Source organism: Ptychodera flava, chromosome 10 (assembly GCF_041260155.1).
Source record: "Ptychodera flava strain L36383 chromosome 10, AS_Pfla_20210202, whole genome shotgun sequence".
Taxonomy (NCBI): Eukaryota; Metazoa; Hemichordata; class Enteropneusta; family Ptychoderidae; genus Ptychodera; species Ptychodera flava.
The window spans coordinates 30,061,325-30,086,771 of record NC_091937.1 but is presented as its reverse complement, the minus strand read 5'-3'; the positions used below and the strand labels follow the sequence as shown (position 1 = coordinate 30,086,771).

Genomic DNA, 25,447 nt, shown 5'->3' with positions numbered 1-25,447 from the left:
TCGAAGCCTTCGGCAACGATGCGCTTAAAGACATTGTATCGGACCAGAGTATCACATCCCAGAATCTAACGAATGATGAGCATAAACCATTACTGATTCCGGACTATATAACCACAAAGACTGCTTCGCTGGACTCTTCCGACGAGACGGAGCTAGCAGCTGAAGGGGACATGAAGCTAATTATGCGGGCCACCAAGCGTAGACCGAAACCTGACCAAGTTTTCCTTCCTTAGTGGATATCCGCCAACGCCCGAATCTTAAAGACACTCATTAACCGCGGCCTGTCCACGAAGGACACGTTAGCATACCTCGATCACACAATTAATATCGGGGATTACGCACAATCTTTTACGACACCATCAGAGTATCGCAAGAAACAGGCGACGGACTCAATCACATGGGGTTCCGTGGACCTCCACTTATCACTGTATCACCTTGATAAACGACAAACTATTGTCCAGGCAAACGGCAATACTCCCAAGAAAAACACTACAAAGGACACTGACAATTAAAAATTAACAGCACTGTCAGACTCGTAGGTCTTGTGTATAATCTAAATGCGCTTGGTAGCACCACCGTCGCCGCTGCTGCAAGCAGTGCCAAGAGTTGCCGCCAGCGGCATTTGGTATAATGTAAATGCGCATGCGCCTACCAATGAGCAGCACTGTCGCCAAGAGTTGTCGCCAGTGGATTTTGGTGCAACTTAGTGCGCATGCGTTTACTAATGAACAAACCACTGTTGTAGGCGCCGCTTGTCGCCAGCGGCATCGAGTACAATCAAAGTGCGCAGGCGCTTCCAAATGAACAGCGCTGCCGCTGCCGGGCCAGTGAGCCAGCTGTAGTTGTAGGTGTCGGCTTTTAAGTTGTAGGTGTCGGGTGATAAGTTGTAGGTGTCGGGTATTATTCTACAGTTGTCGACTCTGGAGTTGTCGGTGCCGGTCAAAATTTTGTTGTTGTCGCCAGTTGTACTGCCAGATTTGTGTAACAGTTGTCGCCGCTGCATTCCTATGCAATTTTCATTGGTTTGACTGTTGTCCGGGGGTCTCGAACGGCTTTCCATAGGTATCATGTAAATGCGCATGCGCCTACCAATGAGCAGCACTGTCGCCGCCGCTGCAAGCAGTGCCAAGAGAATTTGCCAAGAGTTGTCGCCAGCGGATTTTGGTACAACTTAGTGCCCATGCGTTTACTAATGAACAAACCACTGTTGTAGGTGCCGCTTGTTGCCAGCGGCATCGAGTACAATCAAAGTGCGCAGGCGCTTCCAAATGAACAGCGCTGCCGCTGCCGGGCCAGTGAGCTAGCTGTAGTTGTAGGTGTCGGGTGTTAAGTTGTAGGTGTCGGTGATAAGTTGTAGGTGTCGGGTATTATTCTGCAGTTGTCGGCTCTGGAGTTGTCGGTGCCGGTCAAAATTTTGTTGTTGTCGCCAGTTGTACAGCCAGATTTGTGTAACAGTTGTCGCCGCTGCATTCCTATGTAATTTTTCATTGGTTTGACTGTTATCGGGGGTCTCGAACGGCTTTCCATAGGTATCATGTAAATGCGCATGCGCCTACCAATGAGCAGCACTGTCGCCGCCGCTGCAAGCAGTGCCAAGAGGAATTTCCAAGAGTTGTCACCAGCGGATTTTGTACAACTTAGTGCACATGCGTTTACTAATGAACAAACCACTGTTGTAGGCGCCGCTTGAATTGACTGGAGTTGTCGCCAGCGGCATCGAGTACAATCAAAGTGTGCAGGCGCTTCCAAATGAACAGCGCCGCGCTGCCGCTGCCGGGCCAGTGAGCCAGCTGTAGTTGTAGTTGTAGGTGTCGGGTGATAAGTTGTAGGTGTCGGGTGATATTCTACAGTTGTCGGCTCTCGAGTTGTCGGTGCCGGTCAAAATTTTGTTGTTGTCGCCAGTTGTACTGCCAGATTTGTGTAACAGTTGTCGCCGCTGCATTCCTATGTAATTTTGCATTGGTTTGACTGTTGTCGCCGGTTGTCCCGAACAGCTTTCCATACTGCTCAGCCAAGAACGGGGTGATCAAGCCTAGCATAAGGTAGCTAGCCCTCTGACTGATTGCCTGGAAAGATGGGAAAACGAACTCAAATATGACATCCATGAATAGCGACTACATTCTAAATGGCATAAAATACGGTTTTGACATTATCGACCCTGGCACCCCCCTTCAAAATGTGGAACGAACGAACTATGCATCATGCACCGATCCAGCTTACTGCAAGGCGGTCGAACAACAAATTTTGCACGAAATATCAGCAGGAAATTACAAGATCATGAACAGTAAACCGCACATTATAAGCAGCCTCGGTGCTATACCAAAGAAACAATCAAACAAGGTTAGACTCATTCACGATTGCAGTCAACCTGCCGGCAAAAGCGTGAACTCATATGCATCTACAAACTCGTTCAAATATGAAACTATCAATCATGCTGTCGCTATGTGTAAGCCAGGATCGTACCTGGCCAAAGTCGACCTGAAATCCGCTTATCGCTCTGTACCCATGAGTGTTGACTCACAGCGTGCTATGGGCCTACGTTACAAATTCACGCAGCATAAAACTTGGACATACATGGTCGACACACGCCTTCCATTAAGTGCAGCAAAGAGCCCGGAAATTTTCACTCGCATTACGCAAAGTATTACTAGAATGATGCGCAGGAAAGGGTATGATGTCGTAATCGTGTATCTCGACGATTTCCTAATCGTCGCGGACTCTAAATTATCGTGCGTACAAGCCTTTAAGGCCTTGCTACAACTACTTCAGCAACTTGGCTTTTCCATAAACTTGGATAAGGTGGTCGAGCCTACGCAATGCTTAACATTCCTAGGGATCGAGATAAACGAGCACACACGGACTTTGTCACTAGACGGTACCAAGCTACAAGAAGTAAGCGAACTCCTGGAATATTGGCTTCCAAAGCGGCGAGCGATGAAACGCGAGCTTCAGCAACTAATCGGCAAACTCAACTGGGCGGCAAGAGTAATTCGCGGCGGGCGCACATTTTCGGCGACTCATCAATGTGACAAACTCGGTCTCACGACAGTCTCATCACATACGCCTTAACAGGCAAGCGAGAGCAGACATCAGCTGGTCGGCGAATCTCAGCAAAACTTTTAACGGTACGGCATTCTTCATAGAGGAAACTCCGTTGCCCCAGCAGATTTTCACCACTGATGCATGCTCAGCAGCGGGAGCGGGCATTTACGCGAACGACTGGTTCTACACGCGATGGTCAGCGGACCATCCAACTACTGCGGATGCGCATATCAACCTCAAAGAACTTTACGCCGTCCTGCTTGCGTGCAGCCGGTGGCATCGTTTCTGGGACAAACGCCACATAGTGGTATACACGGATAATACCACTGCAATTTACATAATAAACTCTGGCACGTCACGTTATGCAACAGCCATGGAGTGGATACGCGAACTCTTCTGGCTGTCGGCAATCTCCAACTTTCAGATTACCGCCAGATACGTCAGAACTAATGATAACGACGCTGACTTCTTATCGCGCCTACACGAAATTAAACACTACTTCAGAGCTTTGGACACCCTGCAATGTCGCAAGACTCACCCTTTACAGGAATGGCACTTCCACATGTCTGCTGCAACACATGCCTTATTGCTACAGGACCTTAGTAGTAAGAACTTTACAGACCAATTAACAAGCGTGGACTCGTTTAGCGACAATGACGCTATTTCCAGGGCGCCGGAGGGCTACTATAGTGTTGGGGTCTTTGGCGGAAATCGGCTCATAGCCAGTCAACATCGGAATAAAGTTGTTGACCTTGACCCCCAACACTTGTGTCTGTCTGTATGTTGTCAGTATAGGCATCATTTAAGTGAACAATAATACTTGTTTTATTGTGGTTTAAATGGGCCGGGGTCGAGGCTGTGAGGGGACGGTCTCCGGACGAGGCTACCTAATAGCATTGGCTTCAACCTCAGAGCGTTCCCCACCCTCCCTCCCTACCCGAATAGCTTGCAATTGATTGATTTTTTTCTCTCTCTCTTTTCTCTTTCATTTTGGCTTTGCCGTCTTTAGCATAAGTATCTTATTACGCCTAGAGTGGCGGAAATCGGCTCCTAGCCAGTCAACATTGGAATAAAGTTGTTGACCTTGACCCCCAACACTTGTGTCTGTCTGTATGTTGTCAGTATAGGCATCATTTAAAATCATCCTTACACTACGATAAGTACATGCAATTTTCTTTGTTGTAGTTTTTTATCTGTACTGTCATCCATTTTACGATAACTAGTATCGGAATAACATGAAGTGATCTAGACGACAATTTTTGTATTTACAAAAAAAAATAGTTCTGGGTCAAAATTGGTAAATACTCATGGCATAATGTTTTTGGTATTGCACTGCAGTGCAAATAACGATAGTATGCGCGCTCTTCGATGCAAGTAAACTGTGGTACATATGTAATAATTGACATTATCGTATGTCCATGTCTATATCGCTTCATCCTAGTGACGTTTACCGTAAAATATCAGCCATGATATTTCACGTCGAGATATGCACGATAAACGTCATCTGTTTTGAAGAACAAGGATATTTCGGACAACTAATTATGGAAATAACATGTTGAGTCTTGTAAAGTTTTCCCATGTTTTTTTCTATTGAAGTCCGTGTATTTTCATTAGGCAAACTCTAGCAAATATTTCGCCGTTCGCACGGAGCGTGACAGCGATGTCGCGCGCATGACATCTGTTGAAATGTCAACTGTGTGTAAACAAACGAAATAGCAGCCTCTCTGCACCGTTCGATGATCAAGTGTGATCTAAATCATGAGAGATTTAAACCAGAGGGCAGTGCTTGATCATTAACAATTGTAATAGCATACGGTACCTTAAATTATCCTCCTGTACGACGATTTTGAAGTGCGGTGTCATTCCTTGTAGATTTCATTGAGATATGGAGGAGTCGTTGCGATGTCTTGCGCAATGTTGACTTATAGATTATAGACGTCATAGATTATGAATGAAGCCTGTTCACACAAATAATTCGATATTATATCTTGCATTGGTCCTGTAATGAATGTAATCAGTGTAGTAGGCTGTTTGGACTTGCTGTATATGCATATCCTTTGCCGTAAAAGTAATACCTTTCAAAAGCTGACTTTTCAGTAAAACTTAGTAACAATAGATAACTGTTACAGAGGACTTTATCAACCAGGTCAATGATAATCTGTCCTTTTTGGGCTGAATAGAACTGAATGGAATTTGCACCAGCTTTATGAAAAGTGTACGATAAATATGGAAATTACTCAACACATTCAGAAAACCTAAATCATCAATAAGGAGAACCTAATGTAAATAACTCATTACATCCAAGAAATAATGGTACTTAAAGTACCAATGTTTGACAAACTTTCAAATACTTTCTTATGAAACATTTCATTATTCTTTTTTCTCAAAATAATTTTACGTCAGTATATGGAAAGATCTATTCCATTGCTTAAAAATTTACTCAGATCATAAAATAAAAATAATACGGTACATCGGAACTATGGCTTAAGTTTCACAGTTTCAATATTTCGAACACTGATTGAGTTGGAGAACACCATACCTTTTTACATGTGGTACGCTGCTAAAGTCAAATGTCACCATTGCATTGGATTCTTCTGTAGAACATCTGTATATGTCACATGCATCAACATTTTCAAAGTCATCTCTATGCCTTCATTGTTGGATTGTTGGTGTAAACAACTTGAACATCGATGCCCGCTAATGATAGAACTTTTTGACCAGCATCGATCAATGCTCGATAAGTTACATTATTCAGATTCAGATTCAGATTCCAAAAACGGATTCACTTTCAGATACATTGAGTGAAACTGTCGATGTTTCTCTCGACAATTGACTTGAATTTGGCAGGCCATGCTGTATTTCCAGTGTTTGGACACCAAAAACATGGGCATATCTAAGAATTTTCAGTAAAGAGCACATGACTGGAACTAACCCCGACATAAATCACTGTCAGTTGCAACTAACGAAGATAGAAGCCCTTTATGGTCAAAAAGGGCAAATACAATATTTCATTCACCAAATGAGAAGCGCTGTGGTCAACTTGTTTCCTCCTCTGGGTAACAGTCTATATAGCTAACTTTCCATCATTCCTTCGCTGATTTACTGCATTGGTCATTAGCTTTACGAGTTTTCTGCCCTTCTATGAGGTTCACAGTAATGGCAACTCTTGTAGCTACGTGTAACAACCCCGAGGCAGGTCTGTTCAATGATGTCCTGGGGAAACATCTTGGTCAAAATCAGCAGCTTGTATGATTTATGCTGGCAATTCTTGATTTTGCGGCCTGAAGGTGCCTATAACAACAGTCCCATTCAGTAAAGTACGAATCAATGGTAACGTCCATTGTATATTTTTAAATCATTGAGACACGACTTGTACTGCACTCTTCCATGAAAATACAAGGATCATACTATGGGACTGGATCAAGGGATTCACGTCTCTGGTGAAAGTCTGGTGAATATCATCATCGAATAATACGTACCCCGTAGAAGGCTCTATTTGAGCACAAAAGCCGTATTAGTGTTTCTTTGCTGGATTGTAGACCCCATATTTTAATGACCATGGTTTGCTCTCACTCCGTCGACAAATAATTTTTTCCGGCTTACCAGAAAGCCCAACCCGAGATGAAACGACCGAGGCCTCTTAGGGAGCGTTCAGTTATTATGGCCGGGGGTGGGCCGGCAAAATCCAGGGGGGTCACCTCAAATTTGAAAACTGCAAAGGGGGTCATGTATTTTTCAAACAGCTCAGAGGGGGGGGGTCACTTAATTTTCATAAGTATCCGTCCCGTCAAAAAGCAGTTTCAGTGTTCATAAATATTCTGGGAGATAAAAATGATTCGTTGCATGATTTCATTCTCTGCAGTTATTCACCTGTAAATCTGAACAAACATATAATTATCTGTCACATGAACATCTTGACTTGACAACTCTGAGGCTTGTCTTATTGTAAATCAAGCTCACTGAACTGAGGGCAATGAACAATTCCTATTACTTACATATTAGAGATATAGCAAGTTTTGTCAGGGAAATTATTTAACAGTTACCTGTACTGAGACTACTAGTACTATGAAAAGTTAAATAATACTTTTAGGTGAAATTCCCATATCATAATTGTTGTCCACATCTGAACTTTAAATACCCTATTTGAATCAAGTACATTTGTATCAATTATCAAACACCTATAAAAGCACAAATAAATTTAGTTTAGCATTGTAACAACCCTATTTCATTAAAGTACATTTATGTAAATTATCAAATATCTATAAATGCATACATATAGTTTTGCATTGAAAAAGTACTACATAGATTTCTCATACATGTATGAGAAAATATATGTATACCATGTATAATGAATCAACATTATCAACAGCTGATTTTTTAATAAATCCAAATATCAAAATTTTGTACACACAAGCTTGCGCAAAAATATTGCGTTCCACCAGTAATTTCTGTCCAACCCCTTTGAGGGGTAATTTCAATATTATAAGCAAGTCAGAAGGGGAAATCTGAGCATCAACACCTTTTGACTTTGTAAGGAAGGTCATTTGAAAAAATCTAAGCTCTTTTTTGGGGAATTCTATCGCTCCATACCCTCGAGGTGTTTGTGTGTGCAACTTTACTCAAGCAATGTGGGGGGGGGGGGCATGAAATTTTTGTCATCTTGAAAGAGGGGTCATCAATTTTTTGGTACAATGGGTAGTAGTCGGCTGAAAATATGGTTTGACCCTAAAAAATTGCTACAAAAGGTTTCTCAACGGATTTTTATAGAGTCAAATGTGCTTAATAACATAGTAAAAGTTTACCAAAATCTGACTACCGGAAACGCGTCATTTTCAAGATGGCGTCCAGATGGCCGCCATATACTTAAAATGGCCATAACTACTTCAATATTATACCTAGACTTGTGATGTCTGTGTCTACCACCATGTTTTAGTGGTTTAGGAATCCAACTACCATATCTAGATTATAGGCAAGTGGTCATAAGTCCCATAATTTGCATATTTGTACATGTATTAAAAATAATCACTGTCACATTCTTCGTCCGGAACATGTTGCTCATGTGGATTTTCACAATTTCAAAGGTTAGGTAGTAAAGGGAAAGCAACTCCACACATCGTTCATATTTGGGTTGTTTGCGTTTTGTGTATGAAATTGTGTATAATATAAGTGTATGTCATGTTTGGCTGTTTTAAGTAAAGTGTTGCTTAGCCATGGCGAGACGTACCCGTAATCTACGTGTCTTGATGTTACTCCACACTGGAGCGGAGAGACTAGTGTGACACTGCGATCCTTTGGCGCTGTGTTTCGAAAACAGAATTTTCTTCATCAGTCGCTTAAAATTCATTCTTGATTGGTGAGCCGTGTTGAATGGTTGATTGTTTTTATTTGGTAGTATGTTGTTTCACTTACGTTTGTTGTTCAAGTAGGGAAGCTAGAATGTCTACTGGTTGGTCTTGATGTGTTTGTATAGGTTCGTGTGAACCTGAGTTCGAGCTGTTGTCGCTTTTATGAAGTCTGGCACTTATAAGTGTATCGCCTATATTTCTGTTCCTTCTATATGCGATTATTGGTTGATTTTGGAAAGGTTTTTAGTGTTTTGTCTTTTTCAAGTTCACTCCAGTTTTCTGTCAGCGATTGCTTGATTGTTGTCGTTTGTATGTACGGGCTATATGTTATTATGAAGACTACTGTATTGTTGGTGGCGTTTCTTTCTTTCTTTTGTTGTGTACAGCTGTTTTTTTCTGCTTTTATGATCTGTTTCGCTGATAATGCGTTCAATTTCATTTTTTATATTGTCGGTCTTGTAATTTTCACTAAATTGTGTGACTTTCTATGTAAAATCGGTTTCGTTGTTGCATGTGCGGATATATGGTAATGTTTCACCTTTGATCAGACCTTTGAATGTTGCTGCCGGATGGCATGAGTTTCTTTGTAAGAACTGGAATGTATCTGTTGGTTTTATGTGTGTCTTGGTGTCGAGAATGTTCTTTTTGTTGTATCGACGACCTTTGTAGATAGTCAGGTCTAAATATGTGATTTCTTGAGAGGAGCTTTCAAACGAAAATTTGAAAGTAGGATGCATTTTGTTGATGTTTGATATGAATTCATTGAGTTCGTGTTGTGTTCCGATGAAAATCAGAAAACCATTGTCCCTGAACCTTAGCCAGGTCGGCATTTGTTGTTTGTGTTTCTGTATTATTCTCATTTCTGTCTCGTGAAATGTAATATCTGCTATTTTCAGAGACGAGAGAGATCCCATAGAGCATCCCATATTTGCCAGTAAAATTCATCGTTGAATTCAAATGTGTTGTTTTTAAGATTATCTTAAGCAGAGCGATCATGTATTTCGTTGGTGGCTGCTTGATTATGTAATTGTTTGATGATCTTTCCTGATTTAATTCAACTGCCTCATTATATGGTGTATTTGTGTAAATTGAAATTACACCTAGTGTTACTAGTGTCGCATTGGCCGGAACTTTGATTGTCTAAATTTTCCGTCTAAAGTCTGTTGTATCTTTGATGTATGTTGGTTGTTTCTTTGACGATTTGTTTGAAAAGTGGTCAATGAATTCTGATAAGTGAAATGTTGGACTGGAGCATCCACTTATAATTTGCCGTCCTACGAGCTTAGTTCGTGGTGGCAGCATTTAATGTATTTTCGGTAGAAGGTACCAAAGTGGTGTTCTTATTTCTCTATTGACTAATTCAAATATTCAAATATGGATAGCTAATGTGTTTTTCATCGTACATTTCTGTTGTGAGATTGTGTATGTCTTCTATTGTAGTGTTTGTGTCATCTGTTGCCAATTTGTGTATATCATTGATCGCTAAGTTGACGTTGGCATTCTCGGCATTCTTGGCATTTGCTTCTATAAAGTGTGTATGTGCGATGTATGATAGTGAGCATGCGTGCGTGAGTGCTTCACGAACTCTACAACGTGTTGAGCGGTCTCAGTCAGAAAAATGTAACAACTTAGCCGGCTATTGAACCAATCATTTTTGGGAGTGGAGATTTAGCCGAGTGGTTCTGTCTGTGGCCTCTCAGCTAGGCGACTGATGCCGTATGTTGTGGGTTCGAATCCGATTGAAAACTATCCGTATTCTCTTATGTAATCATCAGTGTTTAAAACTGCTATCCCCCGTCCTTTATCAAACGGTTTTATGGTTATCTTCTTGCTCTTCGATAGCATTTTCAACGCTATTTGTTCTGCATGTGCCATGTTGATTTTTGTGTTTCGAATAGGTGTGTTAACAATAGCCTGGCTGAGGTTCAGGGACAATGTTTTCCTGATTTTCAGCGGAACACAACACGAACTCAATGAATTCATATCAAACATCAACAAAATGCATCCTACTTTCAAATTTTCGTTTGAAAGCTCCTCCGAAGAAATCACATATTTAGACCTGGCTATCTACAAAGGTCGTCGATACAACAAAAAGAGCATTCTCGACACCAAGACACACATATAAACATATAAACATACCGCAATTATACAGTGTCGGTCTCATTTGATCAGAATTGGTACATACCAGTATGGGTACCGAAGATCAACAGTAAATGTTGTTTCTATCTGTTCAATGCAGGGAAATTCTACGTTGATGTTATGACAATGATTTCTGCACAGTACAACCAGAAAAACAACAAGAAATATTTAAACCTGAAAAACAAAAATGACAAAAGTAAATAACGTCTGAAACTTTAGGTACTGGAGGTCAACATGCAAAGCAAAAACAGCTAGTCCCTCTTAGTTTGAGCAGGTCTGTTAATATGTAACAGTTCAAAAACAATGACAGGAAGTGACTCAAGGTCAGTGGAGTAGCCTGTTTCAGTCACTGGCATGCCACCACTCCTACACATTTGCATGATTTCCCTTTTTCTTACCTCATTTGCACATTTTTGACGTCCATTCGAACGTCACATCTCAACCCCTGCATCTACCTGTACACAAAATACTGAGACGGTAGCTTTGGCGGTAAGGGAGCTTTTGCGTGTGACGGACATACATCCGCACATACATACCCACATACATACCGGTACATTGAGACACACAGACACCCCCGACTCACCATATAAGCTGTTTTTGGTATTTATATACATACAAAATATGAGGTAAAAATGATATAGAACGCATTATGAGAGAAACAGATCATAAAAGCAGAAAAAACAGCTGTAACAACAAAAAGAAAGAAAGAACGCCAACAACAATACAGTAGTCTTCATAATAACATATAGCCCGTACATACAAACGACAAAAATCAAGCAATCGCTGACAGAAAATTGGAGAGAACTTGAAAAAGACGAAACACTAAAAACCTTTCCAAAATCAACCAATAATCGCATATAGAAGGAACAGAAATATAGGCGATACACTTATAAGTGCCAGACTTCATAAAAGCGACAACAGCTCGAACTCAGGTTCACACGAACCTATACAAACACATCAAGACCAACCAGTAGACATTCTAGCTTCCCTACTTGAACAACAAACGTAAGTGGAACAACATACTACCAAATAAAAACAATCAACCATTCAACACGTCTTACCAATCAAGAATGAATTTTAAGCGACTGATGAAGAAAATTCTGTTTTCGAAACACAGCGCCAAAGGATCGCAGTGTCACACTAGTCTCTCCGCTCCAGTGCGGAGTAACATCAAGACACGTAGATTACGGGTACGTCTCGCCATGGCTAAGCAACACTTTACTTAAAACAGCCAAACATGACATACACTTATATTATACACAATTTCATACACAAAACGCAAACAACCCAAATATGAACGATGTGTGGAGTTGCTTTCCCTTTACTACCTAACCTTTGAAATTGTGAAAATCCACATGAGCAACATGTTCCGGACGAAGAATGTGACAGTGATTATTTTAATACATGTACAAATATGCAAATTATGGGACTTATGACCACTTGCCTATAATCTAGATATGGTAGTTGGATTCCTAAACCACTAAAATATGGTGGTAGACACAGACATCACAAGTCTAGGTATAATATTTAAGTAGTTATGGCCATTTTAAGTATATGGCGGCCATCTTGGACGCCATCTTGAAAATGACGCGTTCCGGTGGTCAGGTTTGGTAGACTTTTATTAAGCACATTTGACTCTATAAAAAACCGTTGAGAAACCTTTTTTTAGCAATTTTTTTGGGGTAAGGCCTTTTTTTCATAAATGCAGCCGACTAGTAGGGGGGTTCACTTATTTTGACTGATGCGCAGGAAGAATTTGCCGGCCCACCCCCGGCTATAATAACTGAACGCTCCCTTATGCCGATGATCGGAAAATCGCTCTTTGGGCTGTCATGTTCCCATCACATTCAAACATGCATAAAAAGCGGTTAGTCCTTTGCATTTATATTGTATAAATACGACATAATGTGTTCAAAAGATTGTATCAAATAAATAGTGCTTGTCAAAGAGCTTATCACGAAACTACCTGCAAATGGAGTAATGCATGTTACTCTGGGCAAGTCTGAGTCTGTGGTTTGGTTATCACATAGAGGAAATGGTGGCTGTGTGCGTCCGAGTAGGATTGAATTTCACACTAGGCGCACGTAGAGGTTGACGGGTAATTTTCAGCTCTTGTTTATCAGTAGGTCGTGCTGGGCTCTTGTTTTCTTTTGTTCACATGAAATTGCAGCGACAATAAATACCAGCTACTATAGGTGTTGGTCTATAAATTCCAGCTTGGCTGAATAGAAGCAGCGCCAATGGGTAAACAATCCCAGTTTAAGCATCAGGTCAAGACCACAACCAAACATTGGATGTCGGAGATAAACGTCGAATTTTATTACGACTGGTGTAAAGCTAACACAACAACAACTAGAAAGCATTTGCAAGCAAAAGCGAAGTTCAGGAGACCAGAGCAGTAGAAGAAAAGAAAAATGTGTGACAAAGATTGGTGCATAATAAAAGAGTGCTTGAGATTTTAATATGCATGCATGTACATATAGTGAGGGCTGAAGTTTGTAGAGCAGTGCATCATGGTAACTGTAGTATGTCTGTATGATGGCAGAGTTGGTAGACTTGACATAGATATGGTCTAGGAGGTTATCTTTGAGTGTAGTTGGTTTAGTGATAACATGAACAAATTGAACTTTGACATAAACCTCTTTGATAGGGCACAGGCGGCCTAATCACTATTAATAAGCTTATTATTGAGTTTTTCTCAGTTTTCTCTGTCACTGTCAGTCCCTCTCCTTTTCTTCATGCTCTGACTGATCGTAGTAAATAAAAAAATACTATATAGCCTAACCTTTAGCCTCTTGACTCTTTAGTTATTTTACACCCCATTACAAGGACGCTTATCTCTCATATACACATCTTGTAATTAATTAGTCAACACAACTAATTATGCTAATCCGTGGACTTATCAAGGGTTGGTCAACATTGCAAAGATAGAGACCTTTCCTTCGCGATGTTGATAAAATCCCTGATAAGTCCACGGATTAGCATAATTAGTCATGTTGACTATTAATTACAAGATGTGTGTATATGAAGATAAACGTCCTTGTAATGTGGTGTAAAATAAATAAACAGTCAAGAGGCTAGGTTAGGCCATAAAGTCATTTTTTATTTACTGAATTTTACGTTGCACGCGAACCCAACGCTGCGCTTCAAGGCCCTATGCCATGGGCGACTGTCAATTAATTTTCCCAAAACCATTTGGTTTCGCCACAAAACCAGGGATCAACAGTGCGATCGCCTACTTTGGGTAGGGTTCGCGTTCAGCGAGCGACCTCTCGCTACAATCATTGCAGCTAAGTACGCTTACGCGACGATACATAGCGGTAACAACAGAACACAACTAATAGCAAGGCAGTCAGGGGAATTACAGTACAGTACACAAATGCCTACATGTACCGTAAAAAACGCAACAGATAAATTCGGGGGCGACAACGCACGGAAATGTATATCAGACTAGGGAAGACATCGGACCTAGGCCGTTGAACTTGAAAACCGAGGCCACATGCATGGCTACCCCACTCAATTCCGTACAGTCATCAAAGAAAGCATCGTATATGTATACAAATATCTTCCGCAAAACTTATAGTAAAGTTATAAAACTCATCTTCAAAATGCGATCGCTCTCCAAAACGTCACAATATCTAAGCACGGTCGCAATGCTTGAATCGTCGCCAAGCAAAAATTCAACATGTCCGCCTATATCAGTCTAAACCGTTATGGAAGGAGTATGACGTAAAAGTATAGTGCCACGTACGGCAGGTATTTAGAGAAAAATAAAAATCAAAAAGCAACAAAAAACAAAGCGAAAGAAAGCTAGAATTATTAATAGCTGAACGCAATTTGATATTTGTGCAATGCAAAATAAATAAACTAACAAGAAATGCCCGTGAAACCCTTTCCTAGCTGAGCGATAGCGTGCCGCTATGCATTCTGGGTAATGAAGGTAAAATTTGCATATGCCGTGTTCTTTGGTAGTGATACGAGAAATAGAGAAAGAAAGAAAGAAGGAAAGTGAGCAAAAACTAACAGTTCCAGAGCTGGTCTCTGGAACTAAATATGCTGTTGCGGCGAGAGAGAGAGAGAGAAGAGAGCGTAAGCAGAACAACTAGTCCAACAAAGTGCCCATCGCGAGAGGGCGATATAACAATGTAACAACACGTAGTGGCGCAGGAGAGGCTTTAGCATAAGTGGCTGACATGGACACCACTCCGAAAATAAAGATGAAGACCGCTTACAATGTCGTCAGTGTCAAGAAAGACATTTTTAATTCTGCAGCCAAGTACAATATAGGAACCAAAAGAAACGTTTTGCAACTTTCTTAAAATATCAAGTTTTCTGACTCTTTGCTTTGAATGGTGTTCCACTATGCTCTGACCTATGACTTGCTATCACAAAAGCGAGCGGCGCAGTGTGTGTCAAAATTGAACTTTAAAATTTTGACTAAGGGAGTCAGGTTGTTCCAGGTCAGGTTTGGTCAGGTTTGGTTTTTCGTACAGAGTTACAGTCTTTTACTAAATCTTTGCACTAGTTTTATCACCACTCTCAATGACCTTTCAAGCTTTTCTGCTCATTTTCTCATTTATGTTGCCTTTACTGCAGTATGTCCCCAGGTAGACAGTTATTCCGATTATTGTAACAAAAACAATACATCAATCAACGGAGTTTTGAAGTGAGGATGATTTCGTTTGAGTCCCAAGTTTCCATGTAGCAATAAACACATATTTATTTTGTAAAGATTGTAACTGTCCATTTCGAGCGTAAACATTTATGAGAAATCACAGCTCTTCTCTGTCTTATATATTTGTCCGTATATTTGGTTATATACGGCTAGTTTTCAATCGGGTGCGAACTCACAACATACGGTATCCCGAGACTACTCGTTTGCCCAGTTTATAGCGTTGTATTCATTGCTTCGCTTCGATAGTTTGTGTGTGCGATGTGTGATAGTGAGCGTACGTGAGTGCTTCATGAACTCTACAACGTGTGGAGTGGTCGCAGTCAGAAAAATGTAACAACTTAGCCGGCTATTGAACCACTCTTTTTTTGAGAGTGGGGATTTAGCCGTGCGGTTCTGTCTGCTGCCTCTCCGCTAGGCGACTGATGCCTTAAGTTGTGGGTTCGAACCCGATTGAAAACCAGCCGTATAGAACCGTTCGGCCAAATCCCCAGTCTCAAAAAGAGTGGTTCAATAAGCTGGCTAAGTTGAAGGAACCATGAATCTTCATCGGCATTGGAAGGGAGTGGATTCATCATTACAGGTGCACAGCTACGAATGGCAGAATAACAGAAGCATTTACAATCAGTTGAGATCGGAAGCAACCCCTCTCGTTGACCAGCTCAATGTATGACCTAGATGTGCTTGGTGTGTGCTTGATAGTAACACTGTAATTGCTCTCTCATTTTATCTTGTAGTCATTTTGTCGGCAGCTATTTAAGCTGGATGCTGAACACAGAGTGTTTAAATTATGCGGCAAAGCATCAGTTGTAATGTTGCAGACACAGAGACAACAAGAGTCTACACCATACAGTTATAGCACCAGGTTATTTCGGTGCGAGGCCAGATATTAATATGCATAGTAAAAGAAACTGAATGAATCTCATCTCTATATAGAGGTCACCTTTCTTTTGGGTCTTGTGTGGCCAACATACACGGATTTGACTGTTTACACTACCATTCGGAAGAAGCCTATGATGTTTTGTACAACGGGTATATCAAACTCCCTGAAAAAAACCGATTTTTTTGTTTTTGTTTTAACTGTGAAAATCGAGTGAGTGCTGCCAGCTAAGAAAGACAAATATGCAATGTTCTGATGTCCTGTGAATGCTTTGGTGGCGGTAACTTGTGCTACAATGTTCTTTGTTTTGCCAAAACATGCCAGAGGCTCAAGAATGTAAATTTGTTTTATCAGCGTCTTTCATGATGCAGAAGATGACGAGCAGCTTATTTAGGGTAAGAATGTCTGGGTATTTAGTTTGATTTGTGACAGAGGAATAAACTGTCGTTTCTAGTCGAATTGAAATATTTGTGTGACAGTTGACCCTTCAAGGAGTGGCAGAGCCTTTCCAATTGTTGTATACTGTGTATCAGTGATGGTGCAGTGAAACTGGTTTGAAAGTACCCTTTCCCTCTGACCATGTTAGATCAAAAAGCTATCCCAGTAAGTGCCCTTACTGTCTACTCCCCTTCAATACTTTCATGAACACCAAGGAATTCATAAACAAGGCTGATATTTCGGGAAGTACTGCTCTGGAGAATGCTGTGCAAAGTGGTGAAATAGAATTGGTCAAATTTTGTATCAAGAAAGGTAAGCTTATATGATTTGAGTAAGGACATTAAGTTTATCTATTCCAATAGCTAAGGTACACAAGTAGAAGGGTTACAAGTCAACCTTTTCTCTTGATCCTGGTCATCATCTTTATCATCGTCATCATCAATGTTTGTCGTCGTCGTCTTCATAGACACCATTGTCAATTCAACACAGTGATTTGTACTTTTATAAAGTACATGAAAAAATGAAATATCACTGTGTTTCAGACTATTACCAATTTGCTTTTTTTCTATTTGTATTATGAATGAATTTTGCACACATTTGAAAATACCTCTGCATCGTCGATCTTTGCAACATATTATTGACACCAGAATAGAATAATTGCATTGTTACAAACAAATTCAGTGAAACCGTAGCTTGTATCATAAAATTGTATAAGGCAAGTGTTACCAAAACAATATTTTAATACTGTTCTCACTTTCTTGTCAGGCGCAAAAGTAGCTGAAACCCGTGATGCAGCTGAACGTTTGATAAGGAAATCATCACAATGTGATTCAAGAATTAACATAATGAAAGAATTGTTCCAGAGCCGGTGGGAGCAACTAAAGGGAGAAGTCATTCCAATTGCGGCGAGACTTGGCCGGCAGGAGATAATCGAACTTTTACGTACAGAGTAAGTCTTAAAGCCAACTTTCAGTTGACATAAAACATTTTTATAAATGATTTATAAGTACGATATAAGTGATAAGAAAAGTTAACAGTGTGTTTTACCAAAAGGCAACACATGATTACAACAGTGTGAATTATCTGTTATTTGCTAGAATCTCAGATATCTGTCTCTTCTATCATTTTAACGCATATTCAGTCACAACAACGCTTTCCAGGATGCAATAAATCTTGGAGATAAAGAGCAAAGAACTCCTTTATTAGTAGCAGCACGATATGGACATGTTGACACCGTAAAATACTTTCTGGAATTTGGAGCAGATATTTTCACAAAAGATAAACATGGTAAAACAGCCCTTTTTCTTGCTGCCGAAAATAACCACACCATGGTTGTGGAGGTAGGTAATGTGATCATTGTTTGTTTCATATATTGCTACATCTAATGAACACTTATTAACACGTAAGGAAACTGAAATCAAGTATGATATTATTGTCATTAAAACTTTGAGGCTGCAAGTATTTTCTATCAAAGTCGTAAAATTGAGAACGCACAAGGCTGGAGAAATCATTTTAACACACAATCGCGATGTACTGTAATCTTTGTATATCAGAAAGGTTTATCAATTGTATATCAGAAAAGCTACACATTATTAATGCTGATTAATTTACTGTGTTCTCTGAGCTGGTTTCAAAATGTCGCCACCAAAACAAATATTAACTAGAAAGCATTTGCAAGCAAAATCGAAGTTCCAGAGACCAGAGCAGCTGAAGAAACAAGAGAATGTGTGACGAAGATAGGTGCATAATGAAGAGTGCTTGGGATTAGGGCTGATAGCAGTAACAACAGAATACAACTAAAAGCAAGGCAGTCCGGGAATTAAAGTACACAGATTACAAATGCCTACTTGTTGTACGGTAAAAACGCAACAGATACATACGGGGGGGACAACGCACGGAAATGTATATCAGACGAAAGGAGACATCGGACCTAGGCCGTTGAACTTGAAAACCGAGGCCCCATGCATTTTCATTTGATTAAAAGCACTGACTAAAAAAATTTCATTGCTATGTCGCTGTTTTCACAAGATACTGACCATTTGATCTTGGAAAGTTGAGTTGCTTTTACGTGCAGCCAACGCATGCCGGTGTGGTGACAGACAGTTCATTATGCTATGCCTAGCTCTGCATGGCAGGGCTATGTGTTACCACAGTCGCTTGGTGGGCTATTCAGCTCTGGGACTATTCGCCCCATAGACGAGTGTACATAAGCGAGAAACAACCCAAGTCTGGCAATGAAATGCCTATTTCGTATAGGGATTGTGCCACCATGTCATCTTCGACGTTCGATTTTACCGTGAAAAGTAGCAAGTTTATCTATCATGTAACCGTCGACCGTTCCCTATCATTCTCAAAATTCATGCCTGGTACTTAATTTGCTTCACAAACGCTCGTTCGTGTGATTTTCGGCCGAATTCGACGGACACATCGCTAGAACATAAGCGTGAGCAGCATTCCGGTCACCTCACAGGGGACGTTTGGCACCTCCACTTTACTGACATTAGCGCCACGTACCCATGAGGGGTGACTGGAAGGTTGTTCATGCCTTATGTTTTGTCGAGGTGTCTTCTGAACACGGACGAAAATCACACGAAAACTCATACCTGATGCTTCATCTGCTTACAAAATGCTCATTTCGTGTGATTTTCGGCCGAGTTCGAGAGACACCTGGCCAAAACATAAGCGTGAGCAACATTCCAGTCACCCCTCATGGGTAGGCGGTGCCAATGTCAGTAAAGTGGAGGTACCCAAGAGGTGGCCGGAATGTTGCTCACGCTTATGTTTTGACGATGTGTCCGTCGAATTCGGCCGAAAATCACGCGAAATGAGCGTTTTTGAAGCAAATTAAGTACCAGGTATGAATTTTGAGAATGATACGGAACGACCGACGGTTAAATGATAGATAAACTTGCTAATTAACGCAGTGAAATCGGACACGGAATGTGACATGGTGTGGTTTTTATAGCCATTCTGTTTCCAGATTTGAGGTGTCTCTTGCTTCTGTACACTCGTCTATGGGGCGAATAGTCCCAGAGCTGAATAGCCCACCAAGCGACTGTGGTGTTATCCCGGTGGTGGCAGTCCCCGGGTTGGTGGGTACCCATACGCGTTACCAAATTCACGGAAAAGGGGGTGTTTTTCTTCAGTCATCTCGGAGATTCTAGGTCCGTGAAATCGGGAAAAAGGGGTACTTTTTCAGAGTGACCTCCGAGATTAGGGGTAGTCCTTTCATAATCTCACTAGGACACTAAATCTGGTCTAGTCTCACTCACAAAGAAAATGGAAAACAGTACTGTACGTTTGTATGTACATATGACGTATACATGCCCATGAACTCCAGATCCAAACGGACAAGGAAGATGATTGTGTATGAATGTGACTAAAATCAGGTGAGGACAAACATTTGTGATGTATGTACATGCATACAAAGTCAACCGCCAGGGTCAACCCTGGAAGTCAACATACTAACCTCCTAGATTTCGAAAATAAGGGTATGTTTTTTACAGCTAATTTCTCCCGGATTTGCCACAAATAGGGGGTGTTTTTCTCAGAAATATTCTAGGAAAGGGGGTACTTTTCAAACTTGGGTAACAAGCACGGGTACCCACCAACCTGGGGACTGCCACCACCGGGGGTTTTACCGGCGTTAAATGGCATACCACCACAGCCCTGTAGACTGCTATAGAAAAAAACAGCTGGTGGCTCCCAGCAATACGGCGGGCAGTTTCTCCGCCGAAAACAGCCGATTTTGAATCGAAAACTTGCATTGATCTCCGTTTTCGAGCACATCCACCTCGCCTAGGTACACGATGTGCCAAGCCGCACTTGTAAACATACGCAAAGCCTACTTCTCTCTCTCTCTATGCGAGGGAAGCGTTCGTATCCGCCGCCATTGTTACATGTAAAACCCATGAGCACTCGGGCGAAAACCAGCGGCCTGAACCATGACATGTGCTTGTCACTGAGGCGGGGACCAGCCAATATAGCGCCACGTACGGCGAGTATTTAGAGAAAAATAAAAATCAAAAAGCAACAAAAAACAAAGCGAAAGAAAGCTAGAATCATTAATAGCTGGACACAATATGATAGTTGTGCAATGCAAAATAAAAAATAATAAATAAACAAACAAGAAATGGCCGTAAAACCCGTCTGAGCTGAGCGACGACGTCATAAGCGTGTCGCAATGCATCTGGGTAATTAAGGTAAAATTTGGTTATAGCATGTTTTATGGTAGTTATACCGGAAATAGAGAAAGAAAGAAAGAAAGAAAGAAGGAAAGTGAGCAAAAACTAACAGTTCCAGAGCTGGTCTCTGGAACTAATTATCAATATGACATTAAACTGGTCCAATAATCAAATTTCAAATTTTAATTATCAATTATCAAATTTCAACACAACCTAATTATGGTACATCCATGCCATATAAATGAGAGTGAAGAGCTAAAGATTATTTTGATTCTGTTGTTTGTTTGGGTTTGTTTGTTTGGTTCTTTATTTGTTTGTCTGTCTGTTTGCAGGATGCATGAAACTTAAGTAACAGATATTATTACTTTGTACTCGAAGTAAATTATGTAAACCTATTATTTGTAACATTCTGCTTTGAGCATCCAACATTGAAATTTCTCATGACGACATATATATATATATATATATATATATATATATATATATATATATATATATATATATATATACATATATATACATATATACCGGATGAATAAAATTGCACACGTCTACTGATCTGCCTTTATATTTTCTGTTTATTCTGTTGGTAATTTTGATACAACGTTTCGTCCTAAAAGCTCAACATGTAAAAAAATCAAAATGTTCAAAGTTCTCTTCGTTTGGCTATCTATGGCATGTTGCTACGTATGTGTACGTGTGAGCATGGAGATAGCAGAGATGGTGTGAGCGATCGCAAGCAGAGTTCCAGCCCTCCGACGTTACGTCATCCTTGATAAACAAGTAAACAATAGTTTAGCCAATCAAAATAGAGGGTGTGGCAGCGTTGACCAATGAGAAGTGAAAGCTGTTCGATGCCTCATTACAGTGATGTCAAAATTATATATCTCCGCAGGGTCGCCCTGAAGCTTTGACACATAAGTAGTACGCATGATTCTCTCGATAAATGATGCAAATAAAAGACAGAACATATGTAATAATAACAGAACCCCATGGCCTGTGAGTGCACGCACGCCGTACTCGTGCTGCGGTGTATTCGGCTGTCCTTTCACGAGCGAAGTGAGTGAAAGGACTGCCGCTGAATACACCGCAGCACTTGTGCAAATACAGCTAGTACGACGCGCTTGCACTCACCGGAATATATATATATAACAAATATATATATATATATATATATATATATGGAAATGTAATATGTACTTCATAACACTTATGTAGCTCGACATTTAGAACTTTATCAAATACTTCAAAATAACTTTGTAATATTTCAATAAATAAAAACAATGTTTGTCGTTATATAGACATGCATATCACAGTTTTATACACTGGACTAATTATATTGAAAGAAGAGCTCCCGCATATCGGTGCAGTTATAAGCTGATGGGAAGGATAAATATTGGACTTTGCTTAATAAAGAGTATATTTGTTTATTTGCCGTCATTGCATTAATTAAGATAGTCCCAGTCCTGATTATCCCCGCTGCAATGACTGCCATAGTCATGGAAATAGTACACTGTTCAACTGCGCTGGCTAAAAAGGAGAAATATATACGCATATCTACATAGAGTACAAGCGGTTATTGACTCAGATTCGTTCAAGGGTGGACTGCCCCTGAATTGAACGAAAAGAAATGGCAAATATGCTGGGCAAATTGTAAAAGATATATTTCAATGTGATCTTGAACTTCAGAAGCATTAAAGATTGAGTCCATTGCGGTAACCTTATATGTACCATTATGGATTGAATGGATACAAAGTAGCTGCAAGTCGATGCTCGCTGCTGTAAAATATGATATTTTGCAAGTAGAGTACAATGCAGCTACCGTCTTAAGGTAGTTATACTATGTGGGAGTCCGATAGAGTATTCCCTTGCCACAAAATGGCATGTTAGGTGCACTTACACCCCACCCAAAATGATATTCAACCCTCCCAATACATCCTGAAACATCCCCGTGAGGAAAAACAGATGGTTACGGGTGCACCTTGTACACACCTACAGGGCTAGCGGTGTTTAGGATGCATCAAAAATCCACCTTTTAAACAGTTAACATATCTCAGACCCACAACTTTTTGGACTTTGCTTTTTTTTTAAACATTCTAGCCCACCTGAAACACCTTGGAAATAGAAAATTTCCCATCATACTGACTCATCCGAAACACGCATATCTCTGATTCTGAAAAATTCCTATCATGATACCAAACTACCAAAAACACATCAATCTGGAACCTAGAAAATTTCGATCACTGTTAACACACCCTAAACGCACCTACCTTAGACTTAAAAAACATGTTTTATCATTCTAACACATGCAGAACTCACAAATTTCAGACTTAGAAATTTTGTTCTCATACAAAATAACAAATTACTTTACGTTTTTATTTTGGTTAATACAGTGGTAAACTTACAAAATTTCCTGTACCCAGTCATAAATAATCAGTATGGCAGAGTTTAACACAACTGAATTCTCCCTATTGGGTACGGAATCATGTATACCAATACGGTAGATTTTGGATCGGATTCGAACTCAAAACGTATGGCACCTAGATACGTAGCAAAGACATCACAGTCAAAGTCGCTTGGCCAAATCTCAAGCATTAAAATAGAGTGGTATAATAACTGAGCTAAGTTGTTACAATTTTTCTGACCTAGACCACTCCTCACGCAGAGATTTTGAAGCACTCGCACTCACATACTCGCTATATCACACATCACATAAACTTTCTCAGAGCAATGAATGCATCGATTTTAAAACGATTTTTGAATAGTCTGTTTGAATATGACAAATCAGATATGCACAGATTTAGCGATGTGTGCAACATTTCCTGGACTTTTGCATTAAATATGATGAAATACATCAAAGTCGACAAAAACTAAAACTGCAATTTTTAAAACTATTTCCTTAGCATTCCAGATTTTAAACAACTAGATTCCAAAAATTGTACAAGAATTTGATTTACAAGATTTCTTTGTTTGGTTTATGAGCCATACCACTAATTGTGCCTGTTATGAATCTGCCAAAAGTACTTAAAGTGGCATATACACGATCAGGTCCTACAATATCACCTGCAAACTCCAAACAGAGGTCATCGCCCGGACTAGACACGACATTTCCTTACATATATGTACATGTCGGAAGATCATGGACGCACATTGACATTAATGTCTTCGAATGCTTGATATAAAGTGCATAAAGGGTGGCTAAAAAGTGATATACTCTTCCTTTTCTCCCGAAACTCGTCTCAAATCTTGTGAGCTTAAAGTGGGTCACGGGTCTTGCAGATCATTACATATTTCAACTTTGACCTGACGAGATCACATATCGTAAAGCAATACATTTGGTTGACTTATTTGCCATCACCTTTTATGTTTTTCAAGCATGGGCAATTTCAAGTTCTTCGGGTTTCCAGTGATATTTTAACCCAAAATATGTTGTTAGCAACGCTGCATCAAATTTGTTGAAATTTGGTATAGATGGTGTACTCTAAGTGCTGTAATAGAATGCAAAGTCATGACCATGTCAATTAGTTATAAAATTCCCTATGTAGTGAGCTTTCGTAATTAGAGTGAGATATCCAGAAAGGGTTACCAGTGAGATATGTATGAGTCAAGCTTTACTGATGATAAGGATATTCCAGGATAAACAGAGCCCCTGATGGTGTGAGAGTACAGAGAGCTTCTTACTCCCTTAAGTGCATAGCCCATGACCACTCAGCACCCTTGATTTTTTTACGAGGCGGGGTTAGTCAGCTTCGCCCTAGCTTTATCATTTATACATCTGACCTGGGAACGCCAAAATATTTCTTCATTCCGCCCATGCATTTTATATAACCGGGTCATCTTCGTTTGCCAAGGTATCTTGTCCCCGCAGCTGGTTGCTCCCTGAAATCCGACCCACACCAAACGAGAGGTTAGATCATCTGATTAAAAGCGCGGTGAAATGTGACCTGTGAATTGCGTATCACGTAATTGCCCAGTACATGTATTTCAGCTCTGATGGTGACGTCCATTAGCGACCTCAGGAGAACAAATCGTCTTAGCGATCTTTTGGACCAACATTTACTTGTTGACTGGAATTCTTCTCTGTGCCTACGCAGCCCAAAGACTTGCTTATATGCACGTCAAACTTCCAAAGTTTGGAGACCAAATGGCGACGCGGACTATGCCATGTCATCGTCTGCATTTGATTGATTTGACTATGAAAATGAGCAAGTTCATTCATCACGTTAGAGTCGATTGTTCCCTTTCATTCTCAAAATTATACCTGATACTTCATCTGCTTCAAAAATCCTTATTTCATGTGATGTTTTGCCAAGTTTAAAAGACATGTCGAAAGGCAAAACATAATAAGCATCGCATTGAGCAATATTCCAGTCACCAGCAGTCGACGTTAGGCACCACCACTAAATTGACATCGGCAACGCCTACCCGATGAATGTTGCTCAAGCTTATGTTCTTGTGATGTGTCTGTGAAACATGGTCGAAAATCACATGATATGGACATTTCTGAAGCTGATGAAGTATTGGTATGAATTTTTCAGCCGACTAGTGACTGTGCTTTGATATACTGTCGCACTTGCACTTTCGGCAGTTGGCCAGCATCAACTTTGTCTTGTCTGCTCATAAGACATGTGTGACGCGCTGCGATTTGTGCATCAAATTTGAAGGTTGATTCCGCTTCCCTCAGACGATGCAGTAGGTGGATCCGCAGTTGTTAGTTGGAGACTGCAGTTGAAGTAATGGACCTGCG

General features: G+C 40.4%; 1 protein-coding gene across 1 annotated transcript in view; it reads left to right on the top strand.

Annotated features, from left to right (window-relative positions):
- LOC139141602 (transient receptor potential cation channel subfamily A member 1 homolog) overlaps window positions 1–25,447 on the top strand; it is a 151,568-nt gene that overhangs the window by 118,258 nt on the left and 7,863 nt on the right. Inside the window, exons 6-8 of the mRNA XM_070711196.1 lie at window positions 16,732–16,828; window positions 17,282–17,465; window positions 17,658–17,856. Coding sequence (XP_070567297.1) covers window positions 16,732–16,828; window positions 17,282–17,465; window positions 17,658–17,856 — 480 coding nt within the window. The remainder of the gene's footprint in view (window positions 1–16,731; window positions 16,829–17,281; window positions 17,466–17,657; window positions 17,857–25,447) is intronic.